Source organism: Dryobates pubescens, chromosome 8 (assembly GCF_014839835.1).
Source record: "Dryobates pubescens isolate bDryPub1 chromosome 8, bDryPub1.pri, whole genome shotgun sequence".
NCBI lineage: Eukaryota > Metazoa > Chordata > Aves > Piciformes > Picidae > Dryobates > Dryobates pubescens.
The window spans coordinates 17,049,152-17,065,698 of record NC_071619.1 but is presented as its reverse complement, the minus strand read 5'-3'; the positions used below and the strand labels follow the sequence as shown (position 1 = coordinate 17,065,698).

Genomic DNA, 16,547 nt, shown 5'->3' with positions numbered 1-16,547 from the left:
TAATAAATAAAATTAGTTACTACTCCCTGTCCACAAAGTTTACAGCTAGAATCAAAGTAATGTTTTCATTATTATAGAGCAAGCAGATGCATGCATTTACTGACTGGTGATGATCCAGAGAGTGGTAAAAAAAAAATAACAAAACCCCCCACCACCTCAACAAACAAAGTATCATCCATCCATAATTCAGCTATTTACTTCTCCTAGTATCAGAGGTAAAGAAAATTAACTCAGCAGAGACCTGACCCTTAAAAAGCTCAAGTGCAGAAACTAGAGAAAAGCAGTCCCTGGGAACACTGAAGTGAGTGAACCTGACTGCATCCCCAGCTCACACAACTGATGCAACCCTGCAAATGAATCTGAAATGCATTCTATTTGTGATTTTACATGACTGTGTCAGATCAGCTAGGGACAAGAATTAACCCACTGAACTGCATAGGTCAGGTGAACTTCAAATAAACAGCTCAGTCCCACAAGACTTAGATGAACTCACCTCAGATTATGGAGCTAGTAAAATATTTGTGGAGCAGGCACCTAAGCAGTAAATTTCCTTTGAGCTGGATGTTTGGTTTTTTTTCTTCATGCTGATGTTGACCTCTAATATTTATTTTTACTACCATTAGAAATTGCTGTGTGCTATGAACTGCATTGCCACCATATAGCATTAGAGCACCTTTATTTATTTATTTTACTTGTTTGTTTGTTTGTTTGTTTTTACTCAGGGATCCCAAACAGTGCACAAAATCTTGTGGAGAATTCACCCATCTTTGTTGAAAGTAGGAGCACAGCTGTTTCTGGGGTGGAACAAAGCTTAAACTGCAACAGCAGCACCAGAGCACACAAGCTGCAAGCAGCACTGAAGAGTTGATTTTGACAAATTAGCAAGAAATAATGGAGAGAGACTATAGAACTGATCATGCTGACAGTTTGACAAACATATCTTAATGGAACAAAGCTTTTCTTGCACAGAAATGCTTGGGGGGTGGGGTGGAAATCTTTACTAATCACACATGCCTTCAGGCTTAAAATATTATCCTTAAGTCAGAATACTCAATAGCACAGCTTACTCTGGAACGTCTCAGCAGGAAGAATTTGAAAGTCTTACCTAATCTGCACTAAAAAGCCAACCTGGTGGGATCAAATTATGCCTTATGCATTCCAGCAACAATATAATGTGATCTTAAAGAGCAATGTTTCTATGCCTGAAGGGCAGCCTACACTAAATGCTGTGAAGACATATTCAACTTTGAGGACTACAATGGGTTAAATAAAACTGCTCAAGAACAGTCAGATATTACATCTTAATAATCTGCACTAGCAGAAAAAGCTATTCATGAAACCCCTTAAGCCTCATGCTTCTTTTCCAGTGGGCTTCATCATGTTAAAATTGAAGTTGTCAAAAACAGCATAAAGACAGCAAAGTGCTACTGACCAGGAATCAGATGAAGAGGTGCTCCTGGAGATGCAAATTCCAGGACAGCAGAACACATACGCTGTCATAGTCTGTTTCCAGGTCTACTTTAAAGTGTCCAGGGTCCCAGAGCACTGAGGGATGTAGACAGTACAACTTGCAGTAGATCAAACATTCTAATGAAACAAAGTCTGGGTCTTGTTTATTTCTTGCAGCAGGATCTTTGCTTGCCAAATGAAATCATAAGCCTTGGGCATTGCATACAAAAAACCAACAAAGCAAAAAGCAATTTACAGGCAGTAGATGCCTCCTGATGACCTTCAAGATGTTTCAAGTTGATAACATCAGGTGAGCCAAAACATTCTTAAACTATCAGAGAGCCTCACAGCCCTCAGGGGGGAAAGAAGAGCCTAATAACCTTTCTGTACCAAAGTCTGGCTGCAGTCAGATCTTCACCAGGAATGAGTCATCACCTTAAGCAGGCAATAGCATACTGGTCAAGTTGTAGAGATACTTCACTGGACAGAAGACAACACTCTAGAAATCAGTAAGGTTAAAGAACCTATAAGGCAAAGTTCTGTCCCTTTTATCATGTTCTCTTTTCAGAAGTATTCATTGACATTGTACAGTCAAATACTTGATGGATCAGGAGATAGTAAGCAGAGATGCCTTGCTTGCAGAAGATTTGAGTTGTCAGTGTCTAATATCTGCACAGATGCCACAAAATATCCAGTAACCCCTGGGTCATTATGTTAATCTGAAAGCATGGAGGCTTAGGACCAAATGGCTTCCCAATGAAGTCATTATTGCACGTGTACATAAAACATGCTTTGCTCTTCCATTAAAAAAAAATAAATCTTGTTTTCATCTTACTATTAAATGAGCAAGCAATCTGAAATTGCATGTTTTCAAAGACTTGATTTAGGCATCTGTGGCAGCAGCTGAAAGCATTCGGTTCTGTGTATCTTGTCAATACAGCAGAGACGAAGATGCTCATGGCAGATGGGCAAACTCATGCAATACTATGTTCTGCCTACAGAGCACAGTATCAGCTTCACAGGCTGGGCAATAACAGTGCTAGGGAACTCTTGCTTAATTATTTGATTTTGTGGAAATACCAGTAAATAATAAACAGTGGCTAATTTCCTCTTAAATGATTAAGTTCGCATTGAAGTGATTCAAGACGTAGGCCACGCCTGACAGCAAGTGTCCAAGTACACGGTGGAAAGAAACAGCGCCATCTAGTGCCGAGCAGCAGACGGAGCAAGCAGAACATGCAGAAAAAACCCGATCAGTCCCTAGGCTTGGAGGTGCAGGTTTCACGCTTCCAAGGAGATTCAGGCTGCACTTGTCTTGCACGTAAAATGAGATTCTGCAGGTGGCAAATGCCAAGCAGATGTACCTATCACTATCTTAGTGCTAAGACTTTATTACCTTGAAGGTCTTCAACCCAACCTGTAAGGTAATAAACCAGTTTCCAGACTCTGTGACTGCAAAGAAGGCATGCAATTTTATCATTCCTGGCAGTCCTTTGGAAAGATAGTTCAATGGAAAGTCTATCTCATGTTCCAAAAGGCAGCTATCATTTTGACACACAAATATTTGCATGCCCTCAATTGCACTCCAGACCTCTAGAGATGTTAAACACAGATCAGGTGGTGCCCTCCTCTGCAAAACCAAGACCATCAATCTTCTCCTGCAGTTCAGTGAAATGCCATGGATGTTCTGTGTCTCTCACTTGTTAAGTGTTTACATGGTACACTGCTGCAACCACATTGTTTAATTTTCTCTAGTAGGACTACTTCATTTTGCTGCCATTTCCCCAGTCAATATGCTGTGTATTAAATCCCAGAAACCTAAATAAAACTCTCAAAATATCAACATCATCACATATTCAGATATGTACAGTCATTTATCAGCTGTAGGCTTCAGGAGAAAATTTAATTACCAGCAGCAAATTCAGTTTCCTGCTGTTAGTTAGAATTGCAATTTGCATTGAATGATAGAAAGCATGGAATGATTTTTAATGTCTAGATTTCTAGTTTCCCCTCCAGGTATTTTAATTGCACAACATCTCAACAGGAACTGAGATAAAAGGGCCACAAATATAACTTGATTGGTGTTGATCCCCAGGGATATAGAAGTGTACCACAGAGCAGACTGCTTTGTAGGCATCACTCAACCTATTAGAATAAGACAAATGGGCTGCCACTAAAACTGCTCTGTAGTACACTGCCAACAACACTGACTGATTCTCTACAGAACAAGCAGTCAACAACTACTGTCCCTGTAAGAATTAGGATTCCCACCTTCCAATTCTTCCTTTCTTGATTTCTTACTTACAAGACAAATAGCTTCTGCATAAACTCTGCACAAAAGTTTCTGGATGAGATATTTCACTCTGCCCCTGCATAATTTCTAGCAGAATGCAAGCACTAGCCCAACTTGAAAGGGGTTATTATTGAATGCAGGCCCCTTTTACTAGGGCAAACTGCCTATATTGAACTCAGTATTTATAATAAATTGAAGAGTATGCTACAGAGCTCTGATGTCTAAAGATTTGAAAATAATCTACATGTGAATCAATCACGGGCAGTCATCTCTACAACAGTCTTCAAAAAGCCTAAGAACAGTTTTGAAGAGGACTGAGCTCAGAAAAGCTCTCTTTAGTGGTGGTACTTAACTGGAGTACAAAAGGCAACCTGAAGGTACAGTTTTCTTCAAGATTAGTTGAATCAACCTGAAGTCATAGAATCATAGAATGTTAATGGTTGGAAGAGACCTCCAGAAATTATCTAGTCCAACCCCACTGCCAAAGCAGGACCACTTAGAACGGGTCACACAGGAATGAGTTCAGGCAGGTTTTGAAGATCTCTAGAGAAGGAGACTCCACAACCTCTCCATAAAGTTTGAAAACTGTTGGGTTTTTTTTTCAGTTGTAAGAGCTGAAGTGACAAAAACATTACTGTAGTAATATTTCATAGTAAAAAAGGCAACAAAAACATCTTTACCAGAAAAAAATCCAGCAGTAGTCACTGAGGGTACTTGTCTATTACACGAGTGCTGGGTTCAGGTTCCTAGCCTAAACCCAGTAGAACAGAATCTTGGGTCTCCTTGGATAGGATGGTAGCCAGAGGTACCAGGTAACCCGTGGGAAAAATAGTATTCATGTTTCTATCTTCCACTTGTTATGCTCCATGAAATTGTTTCCACTCTGAAGCAGAATAGAAGAATATTCTTAAAAGTCACCAAATTTCCTACAAATAAAAGCTATTCTCCAGTCAGTTGGTAAAAACTTTTGGTATATCTAAAGACAATGCTTTTCACCTTCTAAATTCAGAACCTTTTTATGCCTCCCCTTCCTTGACTCTGAAAGCCTTAGTACATAAGAGAATTATCTCTGATTCTGCAGAGAAACCTGAGCATCTCAATCTCATATTGCTGCAAAGACCAAAGAAGAAAAAAACTAAGGAGACTATTAGCCTATTAGCCACAGGGCATTAGAAACAACTTTCTAAATGCTCCTAAGGTCTCACCTTTTAATCCATCAATATTCCTTAAGACATTCTCAGAGATCAATGCCTATGCTGCTTTATACCACTCTTAAAACACATTGTAACCCCAGCCTAAACTGTGGCTGCTGTGTTGCTCCTAGTGATCAGTTAGCTTCTGTTTCTGTAACCACATTTGGACTCCTCTCCCGAGCAACATACAGTAGTAATTTCTGTCCAGAAAGGCCAGTTTCTCTGTGGTGATTACCCAAAATAGTTAAAGCTACCTGATAATCTCCTACCCTGATAATCTCATAAACTGACCCCCCCTCCTTCTCCCAACACACACACACAACCTGTTAATGTACGCTGGAACAAAGCAACCTGAGCCTACAACTTACTCTGCCATTCCATTTTGAACTTTACTAGTTGTGAGAGAGGAAAGCATGAGTGGGTTAAAGAGGGCCCAGAAATTCACATAGCTTCCCCAGAAAAGAAGATAGAGAACATTTCTGCCAAAGAAGGCATTTCAGGAGGCGCTGTCACCAGATCTGACACTGGTTTGACTGTAGAACGATTCTGCAGTCTCTCATGTCCCTACTTAACCCTTCTCCCAGCTGCACTATACAGCTTAGAAATGAGCTTGATGAAACATGAATAATACACAATGCCCATCATTAGTTCTTGTTACTCAGCAGAAAATCAATACATGCTCTGTTACACCACAGGACATGCTATTACTCTGAGGAAGCAGCTCACAGCCTGCAGCAGAGGAAAGGTGAGAAGATTCCAGCAACAAGGATACTGAAGGCCTCAATGATTAAATGGGGTTTTAGATGTATCTAGTCCAACACTTTCTGAAGCTCACAGAACATGTCCTTGCTGGGTGATCTCAGTCTCTCCTCTTTGCCAGATAAATTGGTATAAGGACAGTGGGAACATTTTCGGAATCCTGTACTATGCTCTTGTTTTTGTTAGTTAAATCTCTTCTGCTTATGACCACAGGAAAATCCCATATGTCTGTTTACAGCTATAGAATGTATCTGTAGTCACAAGATCCCCAACTTAGTTAAAATTAAATAAAATAATGATTAAAAAAAAAAATCTCATAATCCCTATAGAAACATAACCCTAGTTTGTTGTGGGAGAACTAATGCAGGATTTAGCAGAGATATGCTAATAGCCACACATCCAATGCAGGGGAAGAGGGCAAGCAACAGAAAATAATGATTTCAGTCCTGCAAGATCATCTGTACTCCCTTTCCTGTCTGGCATCCTTTCAAGAGCTTTTCACTGTGTGGGTGTTCTGCAGGCTGGCAACCACACAGAACAGTCATTTCAGAACACATGCAAAAGAGAAAAGGCATTTAAGCCAAAACCAGCACAGAATAAATGTACTGTGAATAGAATAGGGAATTCTTCAGGCCATGTTCTCCAGTGACGTCTATGCTGAGTCACATTCTGTAATGATTGGAGATATGTATATCTTACACAGATTTATAACATCTTTCAGTATTTGCTATCCATGTAGCAACTAAGCTTGCTACAAGCATGAATGGATTTAGCTCCACAAGGATAAGGAAAATGTGTCAGTTTTTCAGGCAGGATGGTGGTACACTAAGTCTGAATGATTTTTCCAGGGAACAATGCAATGCCACAACTGCATGACAAAACACATATCCTGGGATTCACAGCTATGCTGTGAACAGTATCACTTTTTTCTACGCTTCTGGATAGCCTCTTTCAAGGAGCCACATGACATGGCTCTACCAATTCCAAAGAAGCAACAGCCACTTATTCAGGACAGTTCTTTTGCAGCATAAAGTAATATAACGTGACATGTTGGGCAGGAAGCATGGAATTACCATTTTTCCCACCTGGAAAAGCATAAATCTGCAGGAAACTCAACCAAGTCAGTTTGTGGTTCAGTTAATTATATTGGATCAGGCCAGAACACATGGGATCATTCATAATCACAACCCAAATGCTTTCACATCTCTCTCTTCCATGGCAGATCATCTATTCTCTTAAATCTTTTAACCAAAAGTGAAACAATCTGAAATTATTTTTAATTCCTCCCCCACCTCCCAGATTGGAGTGGATTACTATATATGAAAGAAATTACATGCAGATACTGGGTGCCCCTTTTCCACAAGTTCTGTGCTGTGCTCTGTGTCAGTTTCTCCCACAAAACCAACCAACCAAAAAATCAAAAACAAACAAACAAACCAACCCGAAACAAAACCAGAAAATCACATAGACTTGGGAGACCACACAGCCCCCCAGGCAAGGAACTTCCCCCAAACAGAAAAATCAAGGAACATGATGCATCTCAGCTACTATTTTCTTGAGGTATCACAACAGCAATTACATCCACAGCACAGAATAACAAGGAATCTGTCAAGATAATCTGACTAGTGTATCAGAATGCTTAGAAGTGAAGTGATCAGTATAGTTCAGTTGTCATCAATGACAACCAATGAGAATGAGATGATGTGTTAAAAAGTACAAGGAAATGCTGACCTACCTGGGGCAATTTCAAAGAGATGTTTCCCTGGTTCATCTGGATTAGGTGGCAGCTCATTCACCTGATTGCCTTGCAGTAGTATCAGACCCTGTAAGGGACACAAACACTGTGAAAGGGGAAAGGCCACAAAGATGATGATGAAAAGGAGATAAGCATACCATATAACAAATTTAAGATCCACCCTTCCACTGAGTCTATCTCCTTTCCACCTTTCTGATCTAGAAAACACTGAGTTGGTCATGCACCTACCTCATGTGCTTTCTCTAACACAGGACACTTCTTGTCAAACGATCTTTCCTCTGGAATAAAAATGCTCTGAGTATGGATGATTCTCCATAGTTTCAATAACTAATTCTTTGCAAAGATTTATTCTCACACTACATCTACTCTTCCTTCACCCTTCAATTTCTGGTTGCAGCCTGCAGCAATGAGGTGCCTGAAGTTCTATTTGCAAACCTTTGTCTGCAAGTGAAGATAATAGCCTGTTTTCCAGAGATTCTCAGGACACAGAAGTTTGCAAGGAGATACTGGAGAAGAACAGCTGATTGCAAGGCAACAGGACTACTTTTTAATCCAAGAGATTATAGTTTCACTAGCAAGAACTCTGAGCCCCTTTACATCCTAAATTCAGATGCTGCCAGAATTCAGATTAATTTTCACCTTGAGTCCAAGCATAATTAATACAATGTATACAACTGAGAATTCTGCATAGCTGGTGGTATAGCATCTTCAAAGTTAAGAAAATACTCTTCATCTATGGAAAAAGATGGAAAACCACAGGAAGCTCTTGTCCAGAAACAGGAGTAGAACAAGAATGAAAACACTATTTGGACCTCACTGTTTCACCACTTTCTGGTTTTATTTTTTGATATTTTGAAGTGTTTTCAGCCAACATCTTTAGGACATGCACACAGTTAGACAGATATAAAGCACTGAGTACTGTGACACTCAAAAGTCAAGCCATGAAGTGGGTAACCAGCAGCTCCTGCTCCTTCACTGAACTGCCTTGAAATGGAAGTTAGGTCTAAAATATCTTATTATTATGAGGAGAAAAAAAAAAAAGCAAAAAAAAAAAAAAAAGCTGTTGCAGTTGTTTTCACACATATCTCTAGTAAACATGCAGTTACACTCTCTCCAACGAATCTGGTAGCAGCCAAATTCAAGATGCATTGGAGCATGATAATGATGATAATCAGAACAAATCCCAGTTACACATTCTCAGCTTCCAGATCCATATTATCAATGGATTTAGTGACAGATAATCCAGGATTTCAACTGACAGAAGACAACCCACCCTATGACCTTTGCAATCTTCTCCATAAAATGGAGAAGCCAGTGGTGTTATTTTTCATTGCCTGTGTCATGGCAGAACATTCCTGGTTTTACCCCTTGTTCGGGAAGGTGCTGGAGTCACCACCACCGGAGGTGTTTAGGAAGAGTCTGGATGGGGCACTTAGTGCCATGGTTTAGTTGATTAGATGGTGTTGGATGATAGGTTGGACTCGATGATCTCAAAGGTCTTTTCCAACCTGGCTAATTCTGTATTCTGTAATTGGTTTCTGCTGGATCTTTCCCACTGCTAACACTGTAATAAACCAGGGAGCCACCTTACATACATTTAAAATTAAGTTGTAGCCTTTCCTTTGAATGCAGAACATTTAAAAACTACTACAAACAAATTATCAGAACAGTAATGTTTGAGATGGAAAATACTTCAGCTAGAAATTAAGCTCTGAGGAATGGAAGCTTATATGTTGACATTCCAAAAACCAAGACAACAAATCAAAATCCTCTTCATTAGCAGGTAATAAACTCCATTTTGAAGCTTCATATGCAAGTGCTGCTTTGCTCCTTCAACTTGCAAAGTGAACCCTAGATTGGGCAGAGAAAATAGACCACCACTATGTGGATTTTACTGACAAGAAAAGATTAGAAAACCTGTAGATAGTCTGAGAGGACAGACATGTGCAGGCTCACACAGACCCCTTGGAGGTAAGGAAGAAATGTAAAACTGTCCCACCGTTACTAGGTATTACCTAACAGCTAGTTAACACCCATTACCAACCTCAACTAATATTCTCCTGGTATCCAGTGTGTCAAATAAAAATATTCACCAAGTTTGTGTGCTATGACTCCCCCTTCATGTTACACATGTAGCTATCCTGCTATTCTCATTTCCCCTTTTGGGTACCCCATTATAAAGTCTGTTAGGTGGAGATCACATTGTTGCTACCTCTGTTCACTGGCTAGAGTTGGCTCCAAATCCTCTAGGTAATGCTGCAAAACAGTGCCAGGGCTCAGTTCCTGTCCTCTGCCTAGAGCAAATGTAAGACTGAAGAACACAGTTTAGGAAGGTGCTTGGTTAAGTTCACACCAAGTGGTTTTTCTTTTAGAATCATTGCAAATTTAAAAATTAAGGAGAAACAGGTCAACAAAACAGGGTAAACTTTCAGTATCCTTCTCTCCCAGTCTCATTGTCCTACGATTTTACTTTCAGCTTCACTGAAATCAAAAGGCACACTGAATGCTCTCCAAAGATAACAGAAAAACACTGGGAAGGCAATAAAACAAAATTGCAGATACATCACAAAAAACCTTGTACAGAGAACTATCTTTAGAGCCCAGTGGCCAGAACACACTCTAGAAAATTCTTCTGTTTTCCAGAGTGCAGAATTCAGACTCATAGTGGATGCACTAAAGCCTTGTTATCATATCAAGTCGACATTGAAAGAAAGTTTAATGAATAAGCTGCAGAGTGTTTTGTGCTCCCCTGGAAACTGAGGAGAGCTACAGGCTACCTCCTGCCCTGGGAATAGAAATAAACCCAAAGCTACTTTAAAAACCCACACATATATTGACAGAGTTAGTGGGAGCATCAAAAGCTCTTAGTGGGTTAGTTCTCCCCTCTTCCCTTTCCCCATGAGGGCACTGAGAAAAATACTCCAAAAAAGCAATGGCTGCAAGCTCACCCTCTAACCTTTGGCACAGAAGTTAGTCTGATGGAGTGGACTGCGCATCTGTGTCATATGGCAGACATAGGGACACACCTTCAACAGTACTTGATCCATTGAGACTGCAGAGTAACTCCTCTTCACACTAGTAAGCCTAAGCCATTCACCTGTCACAAGATTACAGCTCCATCTTTTCAGCTTTGTTTTCAAAAGAAGGATAGCTACAATTCTCTCTAGGGACCCAGAAGCACAGGTTTTCATAAAAATAGTCAATACAACAGAACAATATTGTTTAAGGTTTCTCTTTTGAAATGTTATGACTCTTGACTTTTTCAGATAAGGAATAAGAATATGACCCTTTTCCAGGGTACATATAAACAATCAAGCAGGCAGAAGATCAATGGGAATTTCACTGAAGCTAATGGTTTAGGTTTTGCACACAAGCTTCAGCCATACTTAATATTTTAAACAGAAAGTTTTAACAGAAGCATGAGTACCTTCAGAGTGGAAAGAAATTAGGGATATCAACTGATGAAAATACCTACATGGCCTGTAACAAAGATGTCCCAGGGTCACATCTATCTTCCTAAGACATGTGGGCATACTTGCACCATCACCCATTTCAGAGAACCCCGAGCAATAGCTGCCTACAGGTTCCAAAAGTATGTACCACCTGTGGGATGCATACAGCCCTTGCTGAAGCCAGATGCAAATCCTAGTTTGCAGCTGTTAGAGGAGTAGTCAGGACATGGTCCTGTATCATCCCACACAAAATGGCTTACCTCAGTGATAAACGTATGGCAAGAAGGGACAGGGTTTAAGGAAGCCCTTTCCAACATGACTGTTTGAGGCAGATCCTTCCTCTTTGTGTTCACTGATACAGATGTGCCCAGCTCTCCCCATGTATTATATGGGAAGTTAAGGAGCTTGTCTTAAAAATGCAAAATCCAGCTGTTGATTGTAGAACCCTTAGTGCAACTGGTTCCATCATCAAGTTCAAGTCTCTCTAGCCTTTACACAATAGGCTATCTATAATAACTAAATGTGAGACATGAAGTCAACATCCTCATGTGTCAGGTTCACAAGGGAAAATTCATTTCCATTCTCACTCTACAATGAAACTTAAGTGTAACAATTAAGCACACAGCTGCATCAAGCAGCTCAATAGACTATAATGAGTGTGTGGATGGTGATGATATTGCACAGGTTGACTGTCACTATAATGCCTGTACTGACTCATCAGGAGACAGCACTACAGGGATATTGGCTTATTCAATTACATTCCCTCTGTTCAATGACTCTGATTAGAGGCCTGGCAGTCAAAACAATGACTGCATCAAATATGAAGAATAAGGTACTACAACAGCTTAGGAACTGCTGTAGCTCAAATACTACCAGAATATTTTACAAGTGTATTGAAGAATTTCTTATTGAAGTTCTTAATCTCAGCTGTAAGCTTTGTCCCATTCAGTAGCATAACACCCCCCCCCCAAAAAAAAGCTGTAGATATAGAAGGGTCAGAGAAGCAGAAAATCAACCCAATTTCAGTGTTGGGTGCAGACTGACAACCGCAATGTTCTCAGCTTTGCATTTCCCCCGAGTGCAGGAGCGCCATCCTGTTGTTATAACTTGTTTTAGAGAACCACATTTAATTGTAAAAAATTGGTGCTGGACCACCAACACACTCACAGAAGGGATGTGAAGCAGCAAGAATTAGCAAAAAAAAAAATCCATTAATTAATGCTTGGCTTGAAAGACATACTGACGCAATGCTCACCTTATTAAAAATAACTTAAAACACTCACTACCAAAATTTGCAAGTTAAACACGTCAGTCACATGCCCATGGAAAACTTGCATAGTGACTGTCTATTACCCTTTATCACCAGCAAGTTGCCCTACAGCTAATCAACACACAGTTAATTAGAATCTCTTAAGTCTTTTGCGAGAATAAATGTACTTTGGTAAGCTTTCTTGCACACATTTGCTGTCCCACGGATGAACTGATACAGCTGATCTAAAGTTACCATTTCAAGTAGTCCTACTGTGGTTCAGTTCATTCAATTATCATTAAGTAGATGTTATCTAACCCCTAGGTGACAACTTCTCTCTTTGCTAGCTCCTAAACATTCTGATCCTATTCCTTTCCTCTGTCCTTTTTTCCCTAGTATACTATGGGATGGCTCTATGACACTGGCAAATACATATTGAACATCAGGATTTAAACAGTGGTTTCCACCAGGAAAATTCTTCAAAAAAAGTTCCAAAATGTTGATAAATGCAGGCATCAATCTGGGGCTTTTCCCCCACACTGTAGATGGTCACGCTGTTTCCCATTCTGCGGTCAGACAAGCACTCCTTCCAGACCACAGAACACAAAGCTTTATGTAAATTCTTTCTTCTAAATTTTGCATAGAAAAACAATAACTTCCAAGTATATATAAAACATGCTAAAACATATTAGAGCCCATTCTCAAGCCCTGCATGCTGGTGACAAAATTCTATGTATTCTACCCACACAAGCTATCCCTAAGCAGCTGGCTCACTTCTCTGCTTAACAATGGATTATTTGGAAGATAACGAGTCTCAGCTGACTGAGCAAGGTTTTTCACTCCTGCCTGGAACTCCATAGCTCTTCCCGTCAAAATGCAGCATCACAGATGACCATATTAAGGCTTGGAGGTCAGTATGCCCTAGCAGCTAAATAAACACCTTCTGGCTGTCTCCCAGGCTCTACTCCTTTCCTGCCTAGTAACTAAGTCTCCCTGCAATGTCTCCCGCCTTTGACCCTCCTTAAGCTTGTATAGTTTTGGCTATGCTGGAGAGCAACTGAAATACTGTCAATCAAGACAGTGACTATGACCTATACAGAAGTCCAAATCAATATGTCCTACAGTTCTTTAGTCATACCTGAGGTTTAGTTTCCTCTTCATCCTTATAATAGGAGAGCTGATCCCCACGCAGCACAAACCACCGTTGCTGCCAGTTCTTCATAATGCTCCTTTGTTTCTTCAGCCAGCCACACTTTAGCACACGTTCTTGAGGGTTTGGAGAAGAAGATCTGGAGGGAGGCCCAATCTGTTCACCCATCACCAAACTCTTTGACCGGGCTGAAAAAGCAATTACAGAGTAAATTAAAAAATGGGGAGTAAGAACACAGAGAGAGGCTAAGCAACTGTTCCATAATTTCTGCTCAGACATGGACAGACTGTTACATGAATGCTCCCTAAGTACTTGTTTTTCAGGGTAGGCATTCAATGTCATGATAATCAGACACAAGACAAACATCAACTTTCAGTACTACTCACTCTAGCAATCTTTTAAGTAACATGATACTTTCACCAAGGCTCTACTGTTTGCATTACCTTTCTTTGTGGCAAATCATTACTGCCTTCAAGCTCCACACGGGAATAATGATATTGTTCTCTCCTAAAAGGATCTTTACCCTGTGAGGATGTGTAAGTGGGTAAGATGGGACAGAAAATGAGGAAGGAGAGAGCATAAGAAAATATTCTCACTCCATACACTACTACTGTAGTCTGTGAAACCAGTTGTCACAGAAACAAAAATAGAAGTGAGAAAAATTCCAAAAGGTAATAGTAACATATAGATAACATAGCTATCCAGAATTATTAGTCACCTCACTCTTCAGGGCCTTCTGACACTGAAGCAGAAAAAAAGCAATGGAAATAAAGACAAAATAAGAGATATTTTGTGGCACTGGGCTTACAGTATTTAAAGCTAGTCTGGGTGGCAGATAATGATTATATACTGCAGGCAGGAAGCCAGTCCTCCAGAATGGATTGGTTAGCTGGCCTCACAGGTCTTTTCCACCTCTACTTGCTTTGGATTTATGAGGCATCTTATTAATAATAAGTTATTAAATATCCCATGCCATTTCCCTTCATTAGTGCTAATATGATCCTTTATCTTCCCTTTCTCTAGATCCAACTAACTTAAAGCACAATTTGTAATTGCCCACTTGAAATAGGACTACAGTTTACAGGCCAGTACCAGTAATCTACAACACTGATGCTTTACATTAACACTGCAAATTGCTGCAGTTAAAAGCCACGCCAGCTTCTTATTCTGGCATCCTTGATACAGTAAATTCAGCCTATCACAACAAAGGGCCACACTCTACCTCTCAAAGTACTGTCTAGTTTTGCCTCTTTTGGGACCAACTAAACCACAGTGACCTTGATGTTATCACCTGACTGGCTTCTGCCTTTGGTGCCTCATCATAGTGAAGAAACTGACAACATAGTAACTGACAATATATGTCAAACAAAAATAATAAAGTGGAGCTGCAGTTGGGAAATAAAACTGTCTTAAAAAAATTACTAAAATCACAAAAGCATCATTACTCTTGATCCTACTTCTTTGTTTCTATGAAGCAAGCTGAAATAGAAGGAGAAGCAGGTAAGAGACTGAGGTCAGATCTTTGGAGAGCTTCTTAATGTAAGCCAGTGAAGAAAGAACACACTGGTCCTTCCCCTTTCAAACCTGCCAAGTCAGGCCATCATGTTCTGCTTCAGAAAGAAGTACAAAACCAGAACTTTTACACACTGAACACTTATGCCAGTGGCACTTATGCCATATCTAAATGGTACTACATCATCTATTAGCAAAAAGTGTCAGTGACAGAAGTCTCCACTTGTATAGTATCATATACTTCTATCCCCACTCCAGCTTGAAAATTAAACTCACCTTTCCTGTAACCATTCAGCAGACATTTAGTATAGTCTCTGGCAACTTACCAATTTTATAGGCAGAAGGTGGTATCACTTTGTTGGTCTTAAGTTTCAAACTCAATGAAAGCCCTGTCTGATAGGCAGAAGGGATTGTTTCTTTTTTTTATTCTTTGATTTTCCTGAATTGCTAAGGTAAATTATGCTGCCTACAACTATCTGGGTCAAACAAACAAACAAACAAACCTTTATTTGGTGTTTAGTTTTACTTCAAAATTTATAAAAAAGTTGGAATGTTATAAGAAAAGCTGATGCACAATCCCAGCTTCTTTTATAGAATGACACTTCCCTTTTTTGGCTAAAACTCCCTGCTGAATGAAACCATATACAGCATTAGTCCTATATTAGTGAAGTATACCAGCACATCTCAGATTTGTGTAAGTAATCCAGCTCCTCTTGATTTTTACAGAGCCAAAATAATAATAATAATAATAATAATAATAATAATAATAATAATAATAATAATAATAATAATAATAATAATAATAATAATAATAATAATAATAATAATAATAATAATAATAATAATAATACCACCCAACAAACAAACCCCCAAAAAGCTCAACCACCAAACACAAACCTGAATACAGAAATTACTTAAAATCAGTCTTTGATGTATTCAGACTATTCAGACTTTTTGCCTAAACTTACTCACTGTAGTCTGAACTCTCACAGACAGTCATTGTCTTTCCAGCAGAATATATGAAGAACCCCTTTTCACTATGAAGCTAAGAGCCTTAGGCTCTAACGCCTCCCTTTCTGGCAACACAGTGCCCTCTAGCAGATGGTTACAAAAACTGCGAGAACAACTTCATCTCCCTCCGCTTCCCATCACTGCCAAGAAATGGAGGGTCCTATTTCATGGGCATTTAACAAGAAAACACTTTTCACGTTTAAATCTCTATTACAGAGTCTCACAAGGTTTTAGCTGAAGGAACCACATCTACTTTGTCCCAGGCCACATACTACAGCAAGGACCAAGTTGTAATTTTGTTTACACTGTCCCAGAATCCTTTCTGCATTTATTCTATAACAACAACCACACAAAGTACTAACTTTTTCCAAATGTAATGTTTTAGGCAACACTTTGGCTATTAACTTAACCAATTTGTCTAATACCACCAAAATTTGTGCTTGAGTAACTCCTTAGTTATCTCCACACTGAAGCACCTCAGTGCTCTCCAGATTAAGCATGCAGCTCCCAGCGGTTTCAGTTCTCCTGACTGGCATGTAATTATATATATACTCTTCCACTTTGCCCCTGATCCTAAAAAGAAATTAGATTTATTTAACTGGAAGTCTATCACCTTTATTTTAGTATTTGTGTTGACACAGAGTTCACAAAAGACATCAAATGTCTAGCTTTGGAATAACCCAACGTATGTTACCTCGTATTTTCCCTCAAACATTCTTTGGT

At 39.6% G+C, this 16,547-nt stretch overlaps 1 protein-coding gene across 2 annotated transcripts in view; it reads right to left on the bottom strand.

The window, feature by feature from the left end:
* ARHGAP22 (Rho GTPase activating protein 22) overlaps nt 1-16,547 on the bottom strand; it is a 134,329-nt gene that overhangs the window by 106,086 nt on the left and 11,696 nt on the right. For both annotated transcript variants that reach the window (XM_054163512.1, XM_009897773.2), the window contains exons 2-3: nt 13,290-13,489; nt 7,430-7,517 (exon numbers count right to left, since the gene is read on the bottom strand). In XM_054163512.1, the coding sequence (XP_054019487.1) occupies nt 7,430-7,517; nt 13,290-13,489 (288 nt within the window). The remainder of the gene's footprint in view (nt 1-7,429; nt 7,518-13,289; nt 13,490-16,547) is intronic.